Below are 25878 nucleotides of genomic sequence, written 5' to 3'. Positions count from 1 at the left end.
ATGCAATCTGCACAGCAGTGAATTCATATTTGTAGTACAGCAGATTTAACTACTAGACAGAACTGCACCTGTCAAAGTTTTGTACTGCAGCGTCTTGAGAGATCATTTGAATTTCTCTTCCTTTGAAGCTTCTGGCAGATGCTTAACTTTTCACTTAAACTATTTTTTGTTATTAATTATGTATAGATTTGGTAACAGCATGCCAATTGTACACACAAATAGAGCACCCAATTTGCATGTACATGTACATGTACATGCACACACACACAGAAACACACACATATGCATGAACACAGGCACATACACTCACGCATACAGCACACAGACACAAATGCAAACACTCTGTCTCATCAATAATTCATCAATTGGATCATTTATTCATTAATGACCTTATCATGGTCGTCTAGAAGAAGACAGTGGATTAGCCAGTCTCAGTAGAGATACATCTGTTTCTCCAATCTCTCTCTCTCTCTCTCTCTCTCTCCCTCGCTCCCCCACTTATATAACGTGTGTGTGATGTAGATAAAGGGCAACAACATGATACAGCATCAAGTAATGTCAAAAGTCATTCACTGTAAACACCAACTGAATTCTTCAGCCGAATAACGATGTTAGTCCATTTTATGTTTGGAGATGAGAGATGTTTTCAAATTCCACTCTGTTTAGACTGTAAATTTAGGTTTTATGTAGGGGAGAATGGGGTAAGTTGAGCATGTGGGTAAGATGATCTACCCCTTGTGTCTAAGAAGCCATACACAAAATGAATCATGTGATCACAGACTGGGGAAGAATAATTTATTTCCCTAAATTTGTGATGGATGAGAGCACATGGAGAATGATGAGAGCTATAGGTCAAAAAAATTAAAGATGATTGGTATCTAAATGTTAGTGGATACATCTGAGGCTTTATTATATATTAGTTTATGGGTTTATAAGGTACAATATAAGGTCATGAACTTAGCATAAGCATTAATGTGGGCCTGATTAGCTGTGTGAAGCAGTTTTGTCAAAATGATGGGTGTGAGGTAAAATGTGCCACTAGCCCCGGGGCAAGTTGAGCCAATAGCTCAGCTTACTCCAATCTAATTACATTTGCATTCTATTAAAATGTAGCTGATTTAAACATGCATATGCGCTCAAGTGGTATTTTCTAATTTCACAGAGCAGATATCATTATTCCATGAGACTACAAATGAAAAACTGGAGTTCAGCCTTCTGTGAGGATCTAAAGAGAGCAACAAAGGAAGAGTAAGAAGGGAAGTCGATTCCATCAGTGGAAAGAGAACAGAAGATAGACAGAATGACACTCAAGAGATAGTATATTGAGAAGCTCAACAAAGGAGAGGTACCGTGGGCAGGTTATGACACACACACACACACACACACTTCACACAAACATTGTGTTGACAGTTGTGTTGAGCCAAGATTGTACATTGTTATCATTTTGAAAATAAGAGACATTTTGACCATAATAATCTGAAATAAACATCAGTTATGTTGTTAGATTTAATAGAAGAACAAATGGACCAATCTCAGAAGAGACAGAATGGAAAGACAGATTTTCTGTCCCTGAATGCTGATAAGGCCCAAGTGAAAGGACTGAAAAGGACAAAACATTTTAAACTAACATTTTAAACCCATAGCGCCCAACTTGTCTCTTTTACTACCCTAGGGTAAAAGACCTTGTTGTACTTCGAAAACTGTATTAACTACAGAAAGCGTTGTTCTACGTAATTTCCATTGATACCCAACAACCGTAAGTAGCCTATACATAGCAATCACTGTCCTGCAATTTCAACACAGTCTCATATTATTGCTGTCAGGTGAAAACTCTGTATCTTCAAAATGTCATCTTTTCAGGACCTAAAAACAGTTTGTTTGTTTTTTAGCCTGACCATCATGCATCCTTGGGTTTTTCGATGAGGTTTTGAAAGGGTTTCATAAGCACAAGGGTCATACAATTTTCTCAGCCCATGGAGGACCATGTAATCCTTCAAGTGAAGTTAAAACATGAAAATCACCAAACTTGGAATTATGAGGTTTTCACATGACAACAATATATTTCTCTGTCTGAGGGCTTCATCATTAAAACGACTGCATGGACAGCAGGATGGCAGAATGAGTAGGGAGACCAGAGGTCTGAGGTTGATGCTGTGTCGGCAGGCATCTGCCCTGCTGAAGTGTCATTGAGCAAAATTCTGAATCTCTCCCAGGGCTGCTGCTCTATAGCTGAGCCTGCACTCTGTCCCTCTGGAGGGGGGCAAGTGGAAAGAGAATTTCCCCCCAGTGATCATTCAATACAGCATCACAAAAAAGAGCTGCAAGTGCGCTGCTTGTTCCAAAAATATCAAAAGGGATTGCTTCTTTGACGCTTTATTATTAAAGCTACCTCACTGCATGTCCTGTGTTCCGCTACCACATGCAGGAGAGCATGATGGTACTTTTCTATGATGTTGCTATGCTCTCTATGGGGTTTTCCTGGCCAGGGCAGGGGCAGCAGCTGGGCATGCACTCCCTGTTTTCTCCAGAAGAGGTCACCCTCAATTTCCTACGCAGGGTCACCCTAATATGACACACTGATTACCCTGTGAATCCTCCTACATTTGGCTGTACAAATCATTAGCACTTTCTTTCTTTCTTTTGCACAATCCATGTCTTAATTGTCTCAAGGCTTGCTAACCCTTCTTTAACCTAAAAAATCTACATCTACCCTTGTGGTATGAAGTGGATTTAATAGGGGAAACCAATAGAGAATCAGAGTTTTCAGCTAGATTCACCTTATCAGTGATCCTAATATGTTTCATTCCCAGTGTAATATGCAACATGATGTTCCCTATTTGCCAGAATTTTGTGGGGCAGTGGAGCTAAAGTAGACACACAGTGCAGAAGATCAATTCAGAGACGGTAACTCTGTGCCCTATTTTCACGCACTGTTTCATAAAACTGCTCATATGTTAAATGAAGTAGGAGTTAGAGTAATGTTTCATTCATTTCTGTGTTGTCACGAGGCTAACTGACGCCTTGGATTCTGGAAGAGCGGTCCCTGTATTCAACGTCCTCTGTGAGAGTCCCCCATCTAACACGGCTAAGTAGGTAAATGTGATTGAGTATTGATCTGGTCCGTGGAGGTTTGGTTTTCCACATGCATCCCCAGAAAGGACACAGGGAGAGAACAGGGAAAATGTCTTCAGGGAGAACCCCCCCCTGATGCTTTGATGACTATTCATTCACTCAGTTATCTAAAAATATTTTCCATGGCATACTTTCCAAATTCATTCATGACCTTCAGACTTTAAGTGGGGCAACAGCACCACTCAATGGACATAGGTGCACATAACAAAATAAAATATTCACTGTCAACGGCTTCATTTTGAGGCAAGGCTTCAGCTTCCCATCTCAAAAATATTCATATGTGATATGTTAACTTGTTGTTTGCTTGTCATGCTATTATAGGCTATTTTGTAACAATAAAACAATTTAATATTAGAGACAGTCAAACTAAAGAGCATTTCAATAAGCAAGAGACAGTGTTCATGTTGAGTTCTTAAGATTTTTTTATTCTCTTGTTTAGAAAGGATGGTTCTGGTCTCAGTCACTTTGTCAGAAATAACCAAGCATCAGTCACCCTGGTCTCCACTACTCAGTTAGGTTTGGAGCCGCTACCCACACACCCCAGGGCTCACGTCAGTCTCACTCACTCACTCTCTGTCTATCTCACTCCCCCTCACACACATACACACACACACACACACACACACACACCGCACTGTTCCCCAGCAAACAGCATCCACACAGGATTTTGGTGGCACTGTAGAGATAATTGTATCATAGCAACACCATAGCAACACTGCCTACAACTGAAAAAAATACAAAACAAAAAAAAAAATGGCAATGCCATGCCAGAGCAAGCTTTAGTTTGCTATTGCTTTAGTATGATGGTGTGTGGAAAGTTCACATTTCAGCATATCAATATGATAGGAAGACCCTGATAAGCTATGATGTTTTATCTGCTGGCACAGAAAGCGTCACATATTTACAGTACAGGCTGTTCGCATATCTAAACTGCAGATACACGGGCACATCCATGCACGTACACACACATACACATACGCATGCGTGCCACACACGTGTGTGTAGACATGTATGCAGGCACACATGCGTACCTGGACATGTACACACGCACGCAAACGCACGCAAACACACGCGCACGCACACACACAATTTCAAACATGCTTCCCAGAAGCAGTGAAATGGTCACATGTCTTAGACATTGTATAAGATGATAGCAAAAAAAAGCAACAATGATACCATATACAGTGATATAATGACAATAATAACTTTAAAATAACAATATTTCGATAAGATTAACACTGAAAATAGTGACAGAGTAGTTTAAATCAACAGTGATATTCAACACATTGTATCCATAGCAGGGGTTAAAGCAGATTTATGGACCCAATGAGCATTTCCCCCGTCTCTGTGTTCCAGATCCCTCATGTACTTGCATCCGTTTCACAATGTGGTGCTGATGTGTACTCATACTGTACTGGCCTTTTTCATACCTATTCACAGGGCTTTTTATAGCACATACCCACTTTTCCAGGAGTGTCTTTATCTGTGAAACATTCTACGGATAAAGAAGTGACAACTTCACAGACAAGCACATAGACAAGCAATGAGTTAAGAGCTTTGTGGAATGGGCAAAAAAAAAAGGCCGTAGATGAGGCAGGTCTGGCTTTTTTTATCAATAGTTTGTGACTGTAGAAATGACACTGGGTCATTGCTGAAATCTAATCATACTGAATGGAATGTGGATGTAAGATGTCATCATCAGAAATTGGTTATGTTGTTTGTGTTATGTTTCCAAAATCAACCACTGTGACCAAAATCAGGTTATAGGCCAATGTGTGGCATCCCACTGTATTCTAGTAACATGTGGCTTTATGTCCAGTCTATACAATTACACATCTGATTAAAGGTGTTGTGATGAACAATTTGAATCAGATAAGCCAACTGTATACCACTAGCAGGCCACATAACAGGTTATAGAGATGGAGTTAAGATAGATTCTTCAAAATAATGATAGCAAATATGGGCATACTGCTTTGCCACATGCATCCTTTTATGCATTTATGTTATAGTTATGCTTATCAGTAGGCTACAGTTAAGTACTCTATGACCAGCAATAACTGATATAAAGATGATGACTCAGCAAATGAAGATGTGGATCCAACAAATGGGAGGTTAACCAACACCAACCCTAAAACTACAGTTTCATTTAGGAAACAGTTTAAAGCAACCATCTCATGATCATGTCTGCCAGTGCTGAATTGTTCTGTTAGTAGAGCCAAGGCTTTAATGCGCTAATCATTATGCAAAGTTTAGATGAGAGATAGTGTTGATTAGAAACCAGATGGCTATCCATTCAGGCCACAGAATCAGATACATTAAATTTCCTGAATAGAAACTGATGCCAGTTAGTTTTGACATTTCATATTCTTTATAGCAAGGCTGATCTGTGTATCAAAAATGGTGTTGATAATTTTTTTGAAGGTTGAGGGAAGCGCTTGAAGAAAACCAAAGGTATGTTGTATGAAGGCTCTGAAAAACGGCTTAAGTGCTCCTTATCTACACAACACACCTCCTCTTTCTCATGATGCATACGATTACAGGCAATTTCATAAAGCTCCACCAATGGCTCTACTAAGAAAACCAAACTAGCTTCGCTTTATTTTTGAAGTATGAAAACCAATATCGGTGCATTACCACAGTTCAGCTGTGAGAACGATGGCTTGAGAACTCATAATCCATAAGATGAATAGGTAGTGATGTGTACTTTGAGGATGCCTGAGCAGAATTTATACTAATGCAGTTGATGCCACGTTGACTCACATGCTGTTATCTCTGAACATACTGGTATACATGTGCTCTTCCCATTTGTGTGTGTGAATGATTCCAGGCCGGTTCAGTATGGTACAGTTGGCTCAGCAAGGTGAAAAGACTCCTGGCTCAAGGTCCGTATCCAAGGAGGTCTATTGCCTGGATCTACGATTCCCTAAATCCTTTGTTTGCCCCCCTGTAGATGTTTGGTTCTCAGGCCCAGCTGCCCCAAGATAAAGCTCAATTTCTGGGGTTCAGATCTTGGCCTCTGTGCTTGTCTGATCTGGAGGGTGAAAAGAGGAGCGGATCCTCTGGGCTTCATTAACACACAGGTGACCAAACGCCTTGTTGTACCACTCTGGAGACCGGCCCCTGTAACAGCAATAGCACACAACATGCATTAATGATTCCACTGTCAAAAAACACTTTCATTCACTCTCAATCACATGTTTAACCCATGAAAACCACACACACGCACACACACACACCTGAGGTCCACTCTGCAGATATGTGTGAGTCTGGTCTTCCCGGTGCCGCAGGGCTCCAGGAGGTACTGTGACTCCAGGACGACGCCCCTCACTGCTCCCATGCGCGGGCTGTCATCGTGTTCGACAGACACACACACCAACGCACAGGAGCCCTTACACAGGTCTGTACGCCATGATCTGAGGAGGCGGAGGGGGAGAGAGAAGAGAGAGAGAGAGAGAGAGAGAGAGAGAGAGGGAACAAGACAGATTTTATGTGGGAATGTAACCTTATTTGTATTATTTGAGAATGTTCTTATATGTTAGGAAACAGATTCGGGAGGTTGTATGAGGTGAATACTGGTTGTTTTGGACAGTATTTGGCTTCAAAAGAATGTTGCAACTCTTGACATGCATTGATATCTTTTAAATATATCTGTTGTTATTGTCTTTGTATCATTAGCAGGTCAGGTTCAGAATTTGGCATAATTACTCACAGTGTTCATTAGAGTTCAGTGATAAACCCTCTGTAAATAAAAACTTCTGAAACAGACAAAACATGGAATAAAGGAATAATACTTCAATTCAGTGACACTGACCTCAGTACCACATAGTCACTGCTGGGTTGAGGTGCCATGCTGTGGCAGGAGAACTGGTACACGTCTGTCTGTTTATCCAGCGTCTCCAGAACCTTCTCCTGCTGCAGCTCGGCATGCCACAGGGGGCGCTCTTTCAGCAGCCGCTGCAGCACCTCACCGGGAGGTGCCGACACCTCCACACACACTCGCCACCGCCGCAGAGGGTTGCCATCTCCCACCTTACACACACACACATCATGGGTGTCAGCTATAGTGTGTGCAAAAATGACTTTATCACTAATTATGTATTACTTTAACAAATGTGTGTGTGCGTGTGTGTGTGCGTGTGTGCGTGCATGTGTGTGTGTGCGCGTGTGTGCTTATGTGTGTGTGTGTGTGTGTGTGTGTGAGAAAGAAAGAGCAGGGTTCCCACCATGGCCCTGATGTAAAATTCCATGACTCTTCCATGACTTTCCATATCCATAACATAAATCAGAGTGTTTCCATGACGTAAAAATTTAATTAATTCCTGGTTTGTTCATGTTGTTTTTCAAAAGAGTGGTAAACAGTCTGGTTTCCACTACAGTTGGGCTTACTGTGGAGAAAAACAGCTGAAAACCACCAAATACATGCTATATTCCTGTAAAATGACACATTTGGAAAAGAAATTCCTTGATGAGTAGGAACCCAGAAAGAGAGAGAGAGACAGAGAGAGAGAGAGAGAGAGAGAGAGAGAGAGAGAGAGAGAGAGAGAGAGAGAGAGAGAGAGAGACCACAAACCTTTTTAGATGCCAGTTCTGTATGATCAGTAGTGGAGCGGGACATCCAGCCTTTGCTCTTATCCTTGGCCTCTTTCAGCAGACTCTGGACCAGCCGTTCCAGGTGCGTGTGGTAGGATCCTTCCTCGTCCTCGTCTTCCTCCTCCTCCTCCACCTCCTCCTCGTGAGCCTTGCACAGCTCGTCCAGCGGGAGCGCCAGCAGCTCAGCCTCCATGTAGGAGTTGCGAGACTGGGTCACCATCTCCTCTGGGATCTGAGGTACAGCAGGAGGACACACATCACATCACACCACATCAGAGCTGGCCTAAATACGGCCGACTCCAACACTGCAAACGCTTAGACAAATGGATGAAAGAGTGACGTGAGTGGGTTGTTCGTTCACCTTCAAATATGAAAGCAGAGAGAAAAACATTGGAAGGATTACATTCGCACTGAGATTCATACAAGAATGAGATATCCAGCATTTGTCACATCTCTTGCAAAATGATTGATAATGCAAGACTAGAACAATTTGTGGTAATGATAACACTTTCACAGCCTGGGTCCTCTATCTTTTAAATATTGGATGACAATTTCCAGGTAATGATGACATATACTGTATAGTACTGTAGTATTTTGGAAATGAGCTCATATTTGGAAAACGCATTTAAAAAGTCATAGTAAATACAACAGACGGTACGTCACTCATACATCACTTTCACTCTTATGAGATGAAAACCTAAAAATACCAGTCAACCCATTATATAGAAAAAGAACTGGAATTGGAAGTGGCAGCAAAATCATCTGGTTTCAGTAACGAGATGGCACTCTCTTTCTGAATCAAACCTTGTTGTAGAGCCTGACCTGAAAGAGATGCTGGCACTCAGTGATCATGTGCGCCAGGCCCTGGGTGGCAGCCAGGTTCTCACTCAGGTCCTTCTGATCGGGACGTCCCGTGGTGTACTTCCTCTGGATTGTCCTTGGGGAATAGAAAATACACAGAATATTTAGAATATAGAATACATGAGCATTTACTGAGGGGCACGAATGCACTCCTTGATCGTTAACGTACTCGCCACAGCAAACTTATAAGCAGCTGCCACACACTCATAGCCTCAAATAACATAGAAATGTATAGAAACCAACATTGTCAGGATAGCAAATAACACTGATGCAGGTATGATTTCAGAATGCAGGACTATACAAGAAATAATAATAGTAATAACAATACTAATGACAATACTACTACTATTACTACTACTACTACTACCACAGAAGAAGAAGAAGAAGAAGAAGAAGAAGAATAAGAAGAAGGAGAAGAAGAAGTCTATATATGTGTCTATGTATGCATCAATGTGTTTGTCAGTTTATATGTGCACACATGCATGCATGCGTCTGTGTGTTTAAGTGTGTGTGTGTGTGTCTGTGTGTGTGTGTGTACCTCGGTGACAGCGTCTCGTTCTTCAGTATGTTGAGGTGGAACAGCGAGGGACCCAGACACACTGCCAGGTTCATAGGGGTCATCTGGTTCTCCTCCACCAAGGAAGTGACATCATACAGGAAGTAGAGCAACGTCTGCAGCACCTCCCTGTTTTCGTCGGACATCAACAAAATGGCCGCTCTCACAGCCTGCAACCTCTGCTCCTTTGGGACATCTACAGAGAGAAGAAAGGGAATGTGAGAAGGAATGATGGATCAAAGAATATGTCATGGCTGTCTAATTACATTACACCCACTCTTTCCTGTCTTTTAATGCAAATTCGGTTTGCATTTGAGTTTTCTGATAAAAGGCAAGTGACATGAATTTATACGTATTTGAAAAGCTAAAAATTACATTTAATTTCAAAGATTGTCTCTGTCGGATCTGTTGGAACTGGTCACGATACACAATATTACCAAAGCATTAGGAGCATTTTGGAACCTAGATATTTTGGGTATGTGTAAATGTAATCTGAGACTACACCACGAAAACAGAGCACTCAGGTCCAATGAAACAAAGCGCAAAATATCAGACAGAGTATGTGATATGATGTAACAAAGGGAAATAAAAAACTATCAAACAGCTTTGTCAGCTACACATTCATGTTAATAAACGTCTTGGTTGCATATGAATATAAAGACTGGCCAGTTGTAGTCTGAGACTTATTTTCACTGCTGTGGAGCAGCAGCTAGCAAATTTATTTTAGTGAGCTTAATTCACTTCTACTGCGGTAACCATTCAAGCAATCTGCTGCAGCTACTCCAGAGTTAAGTATGAAGGCTCTGAGAGGTTGAAACTCTGAATGAACGAACAGATGATGCACTGATTGCACTCTGAATTTACAACAAGGCCGGTCAAGTGCCACACAGTGCTCCGGCACCCAGCATGTCGATTTACAATCACACCCTTGGAGATAAATGACTTCTTAGTTGTGATTGCTTGTGTTCTGTGATTTCCGACACGATGCAGGAGTCTCTGGCGGCACAGCGACTTACACTGGTATATATGCAGGAAGGTTTCCCCCAGCTTGCTGGTGAGCAGAGGTTCAGGCAGGTCTCTGAAGAACTGTTTGACCATGTCGGCCACGTCGTACGCAGACTGGTCCTCATAGCTCACAGAGTCAGGAGAAAGCTCGCACTGCTGCCTCAGAGCCTGAATACGAGACTTCACGCCCGACTTACGGAACAATCCCACCTGAGAGAGGAACGAGAGAGGGGAAGACGGAAAGAGGTGAGGGACAAGATGAATGGGAAGGATGGAATAGGTGAGAGAGGGAAAAGAAAATGAGCACACTGGTCTCACTGCACATCTAATCTTCTCTGGGTGAAAATTTGAATAGTTGAAAAAGACGTTTTCCTTTCACTAACCTGGTCCAGACAGTGCGTCCTGAGGTGGCTGAGAGCCTGCTGTAAACACAGAGGGAGTGGATAACCACAGCGCTGGACATGGACGATGAGAGGAACACCGAACACACTCTTCTCTCTGTAGTCTGGCACCTTCATGCGCTTCATAAATTTAGGCACAGACCTGGGAGCAACAGAGAAGACAATTAGTGTGTGTGAGAGAGAGAGAGAGAGACAGAGACAGAGATGTCTGGGCTTTCTCTCCATGTGGATTCTGGTCAACACAATTTCCCACTTAGGGATAATAAATGTGCCTGTGTATGTGTGTGTGCAAGTGTGTATGTGTGCCTGTCTTTTCGCTTTCCACATCGATGGTGCATGTAGTCCTGCTGTTTCAACACTGACAGATAAAGATGTGGAGGAGATGAAAGTAGGAAAGTAGATACATAGCAGTAAAAAAAAAACAGGAAGAAATTGACAGATGCTGTCACAGAGTCACATGCATACACGCAGACAGATGTACCATTAGTCTTGACAGAGGCATTGCTTAAGTCTTCAAGTGGCGTGGAAGATGGAGATGGAGAGTAAACAATAAGAACACAAAAGACTGCCTGTGCATCTTTTGTATGTGTGTATGTGCAGTGAAAAGAATGAACAAAAGTGAGAGGGGTCTGATCCAAGAATTTACAAAATTACTTTAGGCAGGGACTTTCCATGTCTCACCATGTGATGTCAAATCCTGTGTATTCCCTAAATTATGAAGGAATGTGTGAAATATGAACTAACAGCCTCACTGTACAGAATGGAGAGAGGCCTAAGGACAAAGACTTATAATAATCCGTATCAGACTTTCAACTTGACGGTGTGTATAGTTACTGATCAAGTCCAGCTTCTATTTGTGCATGCATGTGTGTGTATCAGAGTGTGTGTTTGTGTACCTACCATGTCCAGCCATGTTTATTAGACATTGAGTATTTCTCCATGATGGCGGTGAGGCGGAGCAAAGAGAACTTCTGCAGCAGACTGAGCTGGCCTGCTGATTGGCTACTGATCTGCAGCGAAGATGCTGGTTGGCTGAGAGGGTCGGACATTCTGAAACTGGGCCATCGTAGTCTGGGACGGGGAGAAAATAGAAGTAAAGAAAGACACAGAAAGAGACAGTTTGAGCCAAAACCAAAGCCTAACTGGAGGTCAATTTGATTGACTGGACAGATCCTCACCGTGGCCTGGTCAGCGAGGCTCCCACTCCAGAGTCCCGCCTCTCCCGACTGGTCCCCGTAGAGTCAGTGTCATTCAGGGAGACCCCGTCTCTCTCGCCTTCGCTGGGGGTGGTCCTGCCCTCCCCCTCCTCCCCCTCCCCCTCCCCCTCCCCTGTCTCATCCTCGGGCAACACGCTTCGACTCCAGTGGTCCACTATCTGCTGCAGGCCGCTGACGTGCTGGATGATGTCGTCCAGGTGAGGGAACAGGTTGTCCTCCCTGTCGAGGTCCAGCAGGTCTCCTGTGCTGGCGTACAGGTGGGACCCCGGCACATTGTCGTAAACGCTCACCCTGCTGCCCCGCGGCGCTCCGGGACACGGGGGCTTGGACAGAGGTTTACCGGTCCAAGGCTCAGCCAGTCTGCTGTTGGGTGGAAGAGTTTGGGCCTTCGTCTGGGGGGCGTTGTGTCTGTCAGTGGGCGAAGGAGCCAGGCTCTCTATGGACAGAGCTTTAGGAAAGGTGCCTGGCTTATGGTCTTTAGGGATGTGAATGAGGAGGTTTTCATAGGAGTGAAACTGGTTTCTGCCAAACTGGCTCTGTCCTTCAGTCCTCTTGCCCTGAGAAGGCAGCTCCATGTCCTCCAGATACACACTCCCTCTCTTGCTGGCAGGGCGGGGCTTCTTACACGCATGCTCCTCCACACTGGGGGCTGCGGTCTCTCTGCTGGGGCTCACACTCACCATGGGTTCGTCTTTACAGTCGTTGCCATGGGAGACAGAGGAAGTGCTGCCGTCAGTGTGGTGAATGTGTTTAGGGCTGCTCTCTAATTGGCTGATGGGGGTACACTGGAGCATCTGCAGGGCGTGAGGCTCCTCCCCCTGTAACACCGGCCCGCTGATGACCAGTGGCGGCCTGCGACTCGAGCTTTTCCGCCTCGTCGACGGCCCCCAGGTGCGCATTATTTCCATTCGACGCAAGAACTCCTTGGCTTTACTCCGCCCTCCTTGCCCATGGCGGCTGCTCTTGATTGGCAGGGAGTTGTAGTGTGGAAGGTCCCTGGGTGGTTGGTAGGAAGCGGCGAGGGACGCCATAGAAACAGAGTCGGGCATGGCGGAGGCGGAGTCTTCGCTGTGGAGCGAGGAGATCTCTGTGATCTCCTGCTCGCTCAGGTCTGTCAGAACGCTCTCACTGCTCACAGTGCTGTGCAGCCCTTCCCCCTGGCCTGTCGGGCTGCTCTCACTGGTGCTGTCCAACAGGAAATCCTGCAGGCGGGACCAGCGTCGGCTGCTCCACTCAAACGTCCATCTTTTACTGATGGCCAGTGGGTCATCCTCGTCAGAGTCATCGGCCTGGGGAAGGATGGGAGAGACATTAAGTGTGGTGTCTGTGGTATTTTCTATCAAGAAATCATCACTACATCGACAGCAAAGCCTGGCTGAGAGGCGCCATATTCACTTTGTGTCACTAGATGGCATCAAAGGCAGGAACCTCTTTGAATAACATGGCATCACATTTTTCAGATGTTTCAGATGTGCATGGTCAAGACAAAGGACTAATCATTTACACTCTTTATACTGTGACAAATTAGGAACAGAAAGAACAAACATAATGGGACACAATCATCATACTGTTTAATTCTCCCCAAATATATTGTAGAAGGATGTGTCCATTCATGACAGCTGACATAGTACATCATGTTCTGTTGCAAAGCACCAACAAAACAACAAAAAGGCTTCACTCTGTTAAAATGATAAAGACATGCTGTTATACATGATCTCTTACCTTCTTCTTGGGGTGGCTGACATCCAGTTTCATGGAGGCAGACTTGTTCAGGGTGTTTAGACGTCTGCAACACAGACACAGACACACACACACACACACACAGACACAGTCAGTCAAACATGCTAGAGCTAATGGGTTGGATGCATTCTGTGTTTGTTTTCCTCTGCACTGTAACACTCTGTTTGCTTTCACTATCTTATCTCTCACTTTCCGCTACTCTCTCCTCCTGAGTCTCAATCATTCACTCTCAGACGCGCCTCTTCTTTCTCTCCTTTGATCTTCTTTTCTGACTGTATCCTTTCCCTTCTACTCTGTCTCCCTCTCTCCCACTCTGCCTCTTTCTTCCCTCCCTCTGCCTCCTAGTATTTTTCTCCCCCTATCCCTTCCTCTCCTCTCTGGCATCAGAGAGAGATTCTCCATTACACTTCCACTCGAGACTGATCCTCACCCAAAGGAGTGCTTCTCCCCCAAACGCAGCCTGCCCCACCCCTCCCTCCTCCCCCTATCCATCTCCCCTCCCTCAGCTATCTTCACCCATCCACCCCTTCCCCTTCCACACTTTCACCCTTACAGTGGGGGAAACCTCGTTACCAAAAAGCCTTTCTCGGCACCCATCCTTCCCTCCCGCTGTCTCCCCCTAAGGCAACTTAGGGGATGAGAAGAGTGGTTAGTTAGGAGGGTGGTGTCTGTGTTCCTGTCTTTCAAGACGGGATCATTAAAAACATGTTTTGGTGCTTACATGTCTATTATGACCTCTGTCATTGGGAAGGTTTTCACCCTCTAATAGCACAGTAGAAAATCCTCCTTTGTTCACTGTTTACTTTCTCTGTTCTCCCATACAGATTGGCAGACAGGAGATTGCTTGTCACTACATATAAACTAGAAAATAACGGTAACAAGCTGTCATGTCAACTGTCTGTCTCGCTGGAGGTAAACATTAAAGTTGTGGGAATATACACTGGGAGCCATTGTAGGAGTCTCCACACCCTGCATTTGTACTGCAGGATAGTACAACAATTCCTCCTCCTCTACAACAGTTGTATGTGTGTGAAGTCTTGCAAGCATGAACCTATGCATGAATAAATAATCTAAGTTAAAACAGTTTTTTATGTGCGCATGAAAGATTATGGATCATTGAGTATGTGTGTCTGTGAGAGCGATGTATGAAAGAGGGAGAGCTCATTATGAATATGTTTTACGGCTGCTGAGCTGCTTCTCAGGGGGTCCGATGTGTATTCTCTCACAGTATAGCTGTGAGGAATCACTAACACTATCATTACCACACCCGCCTCTCCCAAGGACATACAGAGAGAGAGGGGGGGGGAGGAGATAGGAGGGGGAAAGTATGTGAGTAAGTATGTTGGTGCGACCAAAAAAAGCTTCAATGAGAAGGGAGTGCTTTACCAGAGAGAGAGAGAGAGAGACTGAGAGACATGAAACAGAGAAAGATCATAGCTGAAGTGTGCAGAGGGACCTTAAATATGCACACAGCCATCTGGTAGTCTACGTTGGCATCCTCAAACCCCCCCAACAAACCCCCTCCCCACTGCCCTCACCCCTCACACCACCCCTCCTGCTTCGCCCCCTGAGGGTCTCTGCTCTTTGAATGGGAGATCAGAGCATGGCAGAGGGGTGGGAGAGAGTGGGGGGGGGGGGGTGGCTGACCAGATCAAAGCCTGTGTGTCGGAGGGGGAGACAGGGACTGGGAGTTCATTAAGGGTCGGGGTCAGACGTCTGATGATTAGCGGTTAGCACCAAGCCGCAGGGAAAAGATCAGGGTGCAGAACGAGGGGAAGGAGGAGAGGAATGGATGAATCAATGAAATGGAAGCTGCACGATGATGATGATGAAATTTTGATACTGGTGTTAAATATATACACTGAAATGGAGGGAGACAGACCAAGAGAGTGAGTGTGTATGTACAGTATGTGTGCGTGTGTGTGTGTTTTCTGTGAGTGCCCTTACCGACACAGAGGCTCGACCAGATCCCTGTCCAAGAAGTCATGGTCCCTTTTCACCGACGAAATGTCAATTGGAAACTGGGAATCTGTGAAAGAGAAAGAGAGAGAGAGAGGGGGAGAGAGACAGAGAGAGAGGTAGGTTTACAGTTAATGATTGACAGGAGACAGCAGTGAGGGGTTAACATTTACTGAAGTCTGTGATGTTTGGCACACCTGCTGCCACTAACTGTTAACACCAGTCATCTGCATCTGGAGGAGCAGACACATGCAGACACACGCAGACACACACACACACACACACACACACACACACACACACACACACACACACACACACACTCACAAAATTGTTAACCCCCAAAAATAACTTAAATTCCGCACATTGCCAAACACAAAAAAATGACTCAAGCGTTTTATTTTTGTGATTCTCTGTGTGTGGTGGTAGACTGCAGGCCTTATGAAAGCCACAGAGTCCCACAGGCCGGCATCCATAACCCCAGATTACTGGCTCTCAGAGAGGTGCAGGGTGCGCTGCTAAACAAGGAGCAGCGCATTTAAGAGCTACTTCTTAGATTACTGGGGCCGTTTCCTGTTTGTGCCTCAACTGGACGAGAGCAGATGATCGTCACATGAATGCCTCTAGGGTTTTCCAACAAGGTGAGAAGGGAAGGAAGGAAGGAAGGAAGGAGGGAAGGAAAGACGGAAATGACAGGAAAAGCAACCAAGAAAGCAAGAAAGAAAGCAAGTAAGAAAGCAAGAAAGACAACAAAGAAAGAAAGAGGGAAAGAAAGATGGTGCGGCTCTGCTGTGCAGACCTGAGTGGAAGATGAGTGGCGGATGAGTAGAGGAGAGGACAGAGGAAGAAAGGTGGAAGAGGGGATAGAGAGAGAGAGAGACAGAGAGGGAGAGAGAGAGAGAGAGAGAGAGAGAGAGAGAGAGGCTATGAGAGTCCCAGCAGTGATAACAAGGCCTTTCCCATGACCCCTCCCTCTGGACAGGAACTGGAGCCTGGAAATAGACCACAGCAGCCCAGAAGACAGGGACAGAGAGATAGAGGGATGGGTCGAGAGAGAGGGAGAGAGAGAGAGGGAGAGAGAGAGAGAGAGACAGAGCAATACAGAGGAGGGATTTGAAGGGACAAGTCTTTGTGTGAAACACGGCAGCTGTGTAAATGCTGGACCACAGACTGTGGCTACTCTATGTACATGTTTGTGTGTGTGTACGTGTGTGTGTGTGTGTGTGTGTGTGTGTGTGTGTGTGTGTTACCTTCATAGAGCTGGGCGTACTGTGGAAACCCCGCCGCTCTCAGCCAATCGCAAGCCTCCTTAGCCTCAATCTCTGTAAAGCCCAAAAGGAGAAGAGACAGGTTGAGTAAACACACCCACATATTGATTACGTATTGGCCCTGTGAACAGTTATGAATTATATTCACAAGGTTCTAGGTTCTGCGTAACCATTTATATGAGACACCCATAATTCAGTTGGTCTGTACGTCATATATCATAAAAACAGAGAGTGATTCAAAGTCAGAGAGAAAGAGCATTGGACTGAAATTGGATTCGTCTAAAGCGTTGCGTGATATCACATCCCGGCATTTGTGAGGAGGAAAGTCCCTGCGGGATTTCGTCTCATCACATATCATAAACAGAAGCAAATGAAGAGTCAAAGACAGAGATAAAGAGTGTGACATTGGATTGGGAGCAGCGGCTGCTATCCCCATCCCAGCATTTTTAATACATGGGGAGGAACATCTCAGCAGAACTCAATTTTCCTCTGAGATTTCCGCTGGAATGAGGGGATCGGAAAAGCTGGAAGGGAGCCAGCGAGGGACACTTGAGATCTTGAGAGGACAGAGAAATGTCTTCACACAGTTTAGTTTTTTTTTTTAAATATATATATAGATATTGGGAAAATCTGATATCTACTCAGATTTGAAATTTCCATACAGCATCAGATTTGGGCTGTTAAAGTGTAAACTTCACAGGCTTTCCACATGGCACCACACCCCATTAGGTGCTGTAACCGACACCAGTAGACATTTTACAGGCATTGGTTTTACTACTTTTTTCCGCTAGCATATGTATTGCCCACACAGCTAAACTGGCAGCTCTCTACTGTGCATGTGTGTGTGTCTGCACATGCACATGCATGTATGCGTGTACCCACATTTTCTTTATGAGCAAACACTGATTAAACCATTCTGTGGAGCTTTGTGCTGACAAGGACATTTTAAAGATCCTGGTGCCAGTGATGAAATTTGCACACATATTCCTATAGAACTTGAGTTTTTAGCTTTACAAACTTACATAAACTTACACTACCAGTCAAAAGTTTGGACACACCTGATTGAATGTACCATGTTTTTCATTAAAGCCATTTTGATCTAAAGGCTTATGCTTAAATGCTTGAAATTTGTTTCTTAAACAAATATAAATATTGAAGTTGATGCCTATGTTTGAATTTCTTTCCAAAGCCTTTGCCTTTGTATCAAGGCAAAGGGTGGCTACTTTTAAAGAATCTAAAATATAAGATAGTTTTGATTTGTTTAACACTTTTTTCGTCACTGCATAATTCCATTTGTGTTATTTCATAGTTATGACGTCTTTCCTATTATTCTAAAATGTGAGAAATTTAAAAAATAAATAAAAATGTGTGTGTCCAAACTTTTGACTGGTAGTTTAACTGCAAAAGAATTTAAACTATCACACACAGATTGTATTAAAGTCCCTCTCAGTCAAATCGAAAACACCCCCCTACATTACTCCTAGCTGTTTCTACATTCTGCAGTCACCACTATGGCATTTGCCCCTTATCTCTTCCCCCTTAAAAAATCTCATTCACTCACACTAACTCACTTGTCTTATTCACACTCTTAGAGGCGCTGAAAGTGAATGGGAGAGGCACCGCACAAACACAGAGGAGACGGTTCAAGCGGCACAAGAAAAAAGCCTCCATCCTCACCATCACACAGAGATGAGAACGGTCAGAGGAAACGATCTTCTCACCGCAATCCGCCAATTACATCCCTCTCCCAACATTCCCAGCATAACTCCCCTCTCTAAATCACATATGAAGCAACATGAGGGTGAAACATGAAAGACATTTTGTCACGCTCTGAAAATAGACTCTGAGAACTGAGAAATTCCTGCGAGCGGCGTTTCTCCGGCACAGCGCTCTAGTCTTCAGTGTGAGAAAACAGAAGAGGCGCAGAGAATTAAAAACTCACTTGAAGTCCTCATGGTTCACTCATGGTGTAGGGGGTCGACGTGCTTATATTTCTGTTATAGTCTCCTCTCCATCCCATGTCACATCCATCCGCCACTGTCCGGCGCTCCATCAAACGACAACGCTTTCTGTGCTTCCCTCCTCTCTCCCTTTTCCAGCCCTTCTGTTTACAACTCTGCCTCCCTCTTCCAGCCGGCCCCATGCAGCTTTTCTCTTCCCTCTAATTATCTCCTTAGCCTCCTCTCTCACTTTCTACTTCATTATAATTCACATACAATATCTCTGTCTACTTTTGCACTTCTCTCTGCCTTACGCTGCACCAGTCTCGCCTCTCCTCCCTCTGTGTAAGTTTATTTTTATGCTTATTCTTCTTGTTCTGTTCATTTCTTCCGACCTATTTATGGTTACGGTTGGGCTTTATCTTTATTTTTGTTAGCACGCGACATCATACAATTTCTATTCTATTTCTAAAACTTCTAAAACTTGTAGAAGTGCTGCACAGTATGTTGCCTCTATAGAGAAAAATCTATAAAAGCATTTGAATACTGCTCTCTCTTTCTATACAACTTCCGATCAACTTTTGTTGACATGGCAATAAAGTATTGAACTTGAATTGAACTTGAACTATAACCTTACTGCATCTCTCTTACTACTATCCACTACCCACTACTACCCACCTGCACTCTCTCTCTAATATTAACAATAATACGTCCTCACACATAATCCTTCATCCGTCCGCTTTGCTCCTCTTCACTGCCTCATCCCGTCTTCCACCGTGCTCCTACCAGACTTCGCTCAACGCCTCCCTCATCACATCTTCATCGTCATTACCAGAGCTGCTGTTGCCTCATCACTTCCATGGAGAAAATGGCTAATCTGAGCCAGCTTTTGTATCAGCCAGCCCCCGAGGCCGCAGACCGACAACTGGCGGACGCTAACTCAACATGTCAGCTGAACCTACTGGTAGGCGAGCGAGGAGACTCTGACCTAGGCTTGTCACTGTTGGCTGACTGTACGAAACGGAGGACCAGAACAATGTGTGAGGGAATGCAGTGTGTGCACACACACACGCACACACATACATATATCAGCACAGTCAAGCACATTTAGCACAGTCCAGATGTTGCCCCCAGTGAGTCAGAGAATGTGAAACGGCTGAGACAGGCAGACAACTGGGGTGGGGAGGGCAGCTGGGATGGACAGATCCTGTGGGAAAACCACAGGGAGGAAGACATACCACACCAGCCACTTACACACTGACTGTAGAAACATTACCCGCTCTTTGTATGAAACACACTGACCAGGTGAAAGGAGAGGAGACAGTATAAGGAAGAAATGTTTAAGCCTTGTGGCACTAGAGAGACGGATTATGCAGAAACGGGTGCAATTCAATACTGGGAAGGTTGTCCTAGTATTTTGTATGTTAAGTATACAGTACAGCTTCATCTCAATCTCCTCAACTCTTGCCAAGACAGTGGAGCTATTCAGTTTACTACCCAGTATAGCGGTAGATGGGATAGTCTTGTTAACACATCCTATTTATGACCAATTTACCTCCATTAGAATGCTAAATACAAGACTTTGAAAACCCTCAATATCCCAAATGCATTTATGCTGCCTTTCCTAGTGCTGCCTTTTCTAGTAATTAATTGTTATACAGCAACTGTAGTCCCTAGATATATTAGGAAATGCACAAAATGGCATGCCTCATTGCCTTTTGTGTTTGTGTGTGTGTTTCTGTGTGTTTGTGCGAGAGAGATCAAAGGCGCTAAGTGTCAGCGCTCCCGTCAGCGTGGGAACAAAGAGCTTCTATTCATCTGTGCAGAATTTAATCAAGAGATTAATTGGTACACAAACATGTCATTAGTGGGCCACAAAACACACAAATGCACACAGTCAGATGGCGCTAATCCAAGCTGCCCACCATGCCGTTCCTTCATTCCTTCGGTCTATTCCGTGTCCCTGCACTCCTGCTGTGTAGAATATATGACAACAGGCAGCAAGCCACCAGAATAACAGCAGGGAAGGAAGACAGATGGTATGTGTATGAGTGTGTGTGTGTGTGCATCTGTGGGACGAAGGGGCTGTAAGGTAATTCATTGCATAACAAGGGTGCCAGCTACATTACATAATGAAAAAGTGCCCGAAAGTCCTTACAAGTTTTTTCTCTGCAAGTACGCCTTTTGCCTTTCTTTCCTCTGCCTTTCATTTCCTCCCTTTTATCCGAGGCCTCTTCCATAAGCCGGAGGGGGCCAATAACCTTGACTTTATGTCCGCCTCTCCTCAGTGTTATGTCTGCCTCATACTGGGTCTCAAGGACTCTGAAGTGCCTCGCATGACATCATTTCCTGCTCTGAATTTCCCAGGCATCCAGAGCGGAGTGTGAGCTAAGAACAGCAACAGGAACAACACTTCCTGGACTTAACATGTCAGTGGGAGTCAGCTGGGATAATTGCTGGGGGTTAGTTAGACTGACTGAGCCACACTGATAGATAATGAGCAGTAAGAGAGCCAGAGAGTACTGTTAATTATACAAAGATACATTTTCAGGCAATGCTGTGGGTTTAAACACAACTGTTCAGTCAAACTCCATTAAAATAGATTCCATGGATTAAGAACAGAAGAGAGGTAAATGCTTTTAGTCATAGTCCTTCACTTTTGGGTGAATACTAGAGACACACGTACACACATACACACACAGAAAGAGAGAGAGAGAGAGAGAGAGAGAGAGAAAGAGAGAGAGAGAGAGAGAGAGAGAGTCTGGACAGCAGCCATATTCCCACATAAGCTAAAGCACTTAGTCCTCCATGTTTAAAGGTCACTGAGAAAAAAGTAGTGAAGAAGGCAGAGAGTGAGTGATGGGTTAAGAGGAATATGTCTATCCTGTCCTGTACGGTACATCTGCGGTGATGTCAAGCCCTCAGGAATGTACTGTAAAACTGAGTCAATATTGGCATGAAATCAGTACAGGTTCAAGCACAGACTCTTCTGTACACTGTGGGAGACAGCTGTAGATAGACTGCCAAGACAATTTAAAATTTGTCAGCATCTATCTCCATGCTGACAAATTGAAAGGTTTGAAAAGAGGTTGTATGCTTGATGTAAATTTGCAGCTGACCATGGGGTTAAGATATTAACAAGTGTTAACTACCAGGATTGCTTGGTTAGTGGAAACAGTTGGCTGTAGTGCTGGGAAGTCTGAAGAAAGAAAAACACACACACAAGAAGGTTGAGGGTGACAAAGTGGCATATTTGGTTATGCCACTGTTTCTCCAGCAGAGGGTATTAAAGCAATGTAGTACAGCAATGCATTTACTGCTTCAAATTATTATATTGCTTTAGGCTGCGGTTGCTGAAGGGGAGACAAGGTGGTTATGTGTATGTGCTGCATTCTGTACATATCTTCTTTTTTTTATCATTTAGTGACTTGAGCATTCATTGCCAGCTGGCTAGGTACAAAAAGTTTAGAGCTTAGCTAAGATTGTGAGGCAGAGTGGCCAAGAGGTTAGGCAGACTGTCCCTTCACCAGTATAAAATAAAAAAAAGTGAGTAAACTATGACCTCCAGTCTTTGATAATGACAAGGCAAAACAACCACCAATATGACACAAGCATCAATGATATATTTTAGAAAAGTCAATTTATGCGTTGTTTCCTCAAAAGACCCTTTCTTCATGAACTATTTCCCCTACATTCCCCTACTAGAAAAGAGCGTCCACTAAATGCCTAGAAAATGTTAAAATGTAATCGATCTAAAACATTTGAGAGGTATTTTGATTCAGATGGAGACTACAGGTGATCAGGTTTGGTCAGGTCATTGAGTTCTCCGCTTTTAACTAGAATCTACAGCTGCTGAGAACTGGAATGCATCTGGAGAGTGTGTGTGTGTGTGTGTGTGTGTGTGTGTGTGAGAGTGAGAGAGAGAGAGAGCAACAGAAAGAGAGAGAGTGTGTATGTGCATGAGATTGTGCATGAAATTTAAATGAATCATAGCTTTACCCAAAAAGAGCACAGGCATAAACTTGCTTCTCCATCTACATTCCTCCCCTGCAGCAGCTCGTTTTTTTCTCTCTCCTCCTGTCTCTCTCTCTCTCTCTCTCTCTCTCTCTCTCTCTCTCTCTGACTTTCCCTCTGCACACATCTTTTAGTTTTTCAACCAGCCTGTGTCTGCACCTGATGCTCAATGTAAAATTTGGCAGACTAACTTCTCAGGGAAAAAAAAAACAAACACCAAACACAAGACCTGACATGTCTCTGATCCTTCAACAGACCAAAAGCAGGACACAAAACAACACAATGCACTCAAAACAACACAAACACAACATCTGATTTGTTCAAGCGTACTAACATTATGCCCAGAAAAATCTCTGAATATAGAGTAATCCAACATCTGCAATGTGAGGAATAAAAACTCATAAGACACACATATTCATATAGAGTAGCCATTGGGACGACCCAGTGCCTGTGCTGTGACATTTCCATGAAAACCAGGCAGTTCCACTGTCCACTCCCCTGCAAACATGAGTCATGTGACAGGAAGGTGAGGAAATAACCATGGAATACAAAGCTGAAGAGTGACCAGTGAGGAGAGAGACAAAAACAATAACACTGCAGTCCCTTACAGCTTGTTATTGCTTCTTTCAGATTTATGAAAACCATCTTTTGGAGGGAAAAGTGGCCTTATATGTCCAGACTGAGGAAAAGCAGAAAGTGGGAGTGCTGGCAACCTGTAGTGTGCACGCTCATGCCAATAAAGCATACTTAAAAACCGTGAAGTGACAGAGGAGAGATGTTTCCTACACTACACTGTGTCTCTCCCACATGGGCTACTTCTGAAAAGTCAAATCTATTCTAGTCTAGTCTAGTCTTGTTTATTTATATAGCCCTTTATCACAGTCAAGTCTCAAAGGGCTTTACATACCATCATATACATGTCATATACCATACTAATATTCATGTTCCATCTCTCACTTTTGAAAAACAGCCAACTGAGAGGAGAAAATAGATGTAATTACACAGAAACTGTGAAAATAACTGTGATAATTCCATTTGTTCTGTTTGTCTTCCAAAAAAACATCCAGTTCTGGAGATTATCACTGATCAGAAGAAGGTTTTATCATAACACTAACTAACTGACTGTCCCATCCTGGTGACACAGATCTAATCAATCACTTGTGTAAATAACTGACAGGCAGATCACAACTTTGCCTTTCCCACCGTTTCTACCTTGTTCCAGCCTCCTGAGCAGCTGCTGCCGGGCAATGATGCGTGAGAGGCGCAGGGCCGAGCGCCGGCGCGGGGTGTCGCCCAGCCTCAGGTAGTGCTGCTGCCCGTCGTGTGTCATCGCCTCCAGGCAGGTGCTCTCACTGGTGCAGTCGCTGTCACTCTCGCAGCCATTACTGTCACCTGCTACGCTGAGGCCCACACTCACCGCGCTGCCATCGATTTCCATACTCCTACTACTGTCAGCATGGTCCACGCTGCGCTCTGTACCAACAATGCCACTACTGTCTAGACTGTCAACATCCCCCACATTGTCCGCGCTGTCAGCGATGTTTATACTCGTAGGGTCCGTAACTTTTACAGTCTCCACGCTACGAGTGACGTCCTCGTGGCTGGCAGTTTCTACAATGCCTGCAGTGTCCGCACTGTCCGGATTGCTGTTTGCTGTCTCTTCATTCCCTGCAGCTTTTGCTACGTCTGCATTCTCTACGGCACCTACACAGTCTGCTGATGCAGCCACACTGTCCACTGTGCTCTCTGTAGTGTCCACCTTGTCCACAATGGTCACGCTGTTTAGAGCCTCCATACTGTACAAAGTACCATCTAATTCTCACTAGCGTACAAGTCTGTCTCACTCTCTCCCGGATGATCTGTTGTCTGCGCACTCCCTCAGCATTCCTGCCTTCAACATGCCCTCACTGGAAGCCAAATCAGGTCCCCACCCTCTCTTCCTCCCTTCAGCTCATAGTCAAACAAACGCTAGCCATGTGACACGACACACACAAGCTTCATCAAACTACCTGCGCTCCACTGACAAGGCGTCTTCTCTTCCCACACACCCACCCACACCCACAGTCATGCTGAGCTCTCATCTGAGATGGGAGGAAGACTCGTAAAACTCTTGCTTCCACCTCGTCCTTCCTTCGGTCACATGACCAGCAGCCAATGGCATGATTATATCTGGGAACACTGCCCTGCTTCCTGAACCTGTGCCAGAGACACAATTTGCTATAGCCTCAGGCATATGTATGTATGTATGGCATGTGTGTGTGTGTGTGTGTGAGTAAGAGCAAATGTGGGATGGAAGATGTAATCAGAGAGGGGATAGGCCTGGAAAAAACACTATCCCAACAAGCATATCCCGATGTGAAATGGGAAAGGGCAGAACAATAGAGAGTATGTGGGTGTGTGAGAGTGCGCTGAGGAATGTATGTAGGAGCGTGCTATTGTTACTAATGCTGAGTAGGATTGTAATTCTATTGAGAAATGTTCTCTAAATCCACACCGTAGCATCAAGTGCGTACCACATGACATTTAGCATAATTCATCAAGCACATATCCTGCGCCCACAGTGATCCTTGCGGCCCCCAGTTAGTAATACATTCAACAAAATCGGCTGTATAGTGGGTGAAATAAGAAGGGCTAAGAGTCCGAAATGTGTGACACAATGTTGCCATACAGTAACAGAGTTAACGGATAAATGTATGGAATGCAGTGAGAGGAGGGAGGAGGAGGGAAGTTCATTCTTTGGCCTAGTTTAGTTTAGTTTAGTAGTGAAGTACCAAGACAAGAGGTTAGGGGGGGTCACCTTAATTCATTTTGGGGAACGAATGGGGGGGGGGGTTATGTGAAAAGTAGGTCATAGTAAAGTCAATTTCAGGTCAGCAGTCACACACACACACACACAAGCTCACATTAGAGCTTTTTAGTGTGCAGGTCTTAGGCTGTCAGAAAGGTGTGAGTGAATAGCGTATGAAATTCCAGAAAGGCTTTTTAAATGTCTATGTGCATTAACCACATATCACAAAGTCGGCTATGTATGCTCAGTCAGAAGAATTCTGTTAAATTGTGAAATATTACATTTCCCTACCACTGAAATGGAGTGATTTGATTAGACTGCCCTCTGGAGGCAATGTGAGAGGAAATTATCACAAGTAAATGGAAGGCTTACTGCATGTATTGTCTTTTTCACTCTGCCTGTCAATA

The 25878-nt window shown here is 44.3% G+C and overlaps 1 protein-coding gene across 6 annotated transcripts in view; it reads right to left on the bottom strand.

Annotated features, from left to right (window-relative positions):
• Positions 1-3546: 3546 nt before the first annotated feature.
• The window catches only part of LOC139650516 (stAR-related lipid transfer protein 13-like), a 48603-nt gene continuing 26271 nt past the window's right edge, over positions 3547-25878 (bottom strand). For 2 of the 6 annotated variants that reach the window (XM_071527209.1, XM_071527207.1), the window contains 13 exons: positions 16712-16783; positions 15450-15531; positions 13485-13548; positions 11724-13051; positions 11446-11616; positions 10528-10687; positions 10156-10354; positions 9122-9335; positions 8545-8659; positions 7703-7954; positions 6944-7161; positions 6369-6545; positions 3547-6252 (listed from right to left, as the gene is read on the bottom strand). In XM_071527209.1, coding sequence (XP_071383310.1) covers positions 6135-6252; positions 6369-6545; positions 6944-7161; positions 7703-7954; positions 8545-8659; positions 9122-9335; positions 10156-10354; positions 10528-10687; positions 11446-11616; positions 11724-13051; positions 13485-13548; positions 15450-15531; positions 16712-16783 — 3170 coding nt within the window. In that variant the 3' untranslated portion in view covers positions 3547-6134. Of the gene's footprint in view, positions 6253-6368; positions 6546-6943; positions 7162-7702; positions 7955-8544; positions 8660-9121; positions 9336-10155; positions 10355-10527; positions 10688-11445; positions 11617-11723; positions 13052-13484; positions 13549-15449; positions 15532-16711; positions 16784-18671; positions 18761-23895; positions 24616-25878 lie in introns of those variants that run through there. The other 4 variants (XM_071527206.1, XM_071527210.1, XM_071527205.1 and 1 more) reach the window with 4 other exon arrangements.

The sequence above is a fragment of the Centroberyx affinis genome, unplaced genomic scaffold (assembly GCF_046629955.1).
Source record: "Centroberyx affinis isolate AG114_WGS23_722 - 3 ecotype Tasmania unplaced genomic scaffold, CSIRO-AGI_Caff_v1 ptg001500l_1, whole genome shotgun sequence".
Lineage (NCBI taxonomy): Eukaryota > Metazoa > Chordata > Actinopteri > Beryciformes > Berycidae > Centroberyx > Centroberyx affinis.
The sequence above is the reverse complement of the archived record's forward strand: the minus strand, read 5'-3'. Positions and strand labels throughout refer to the sequence as shown.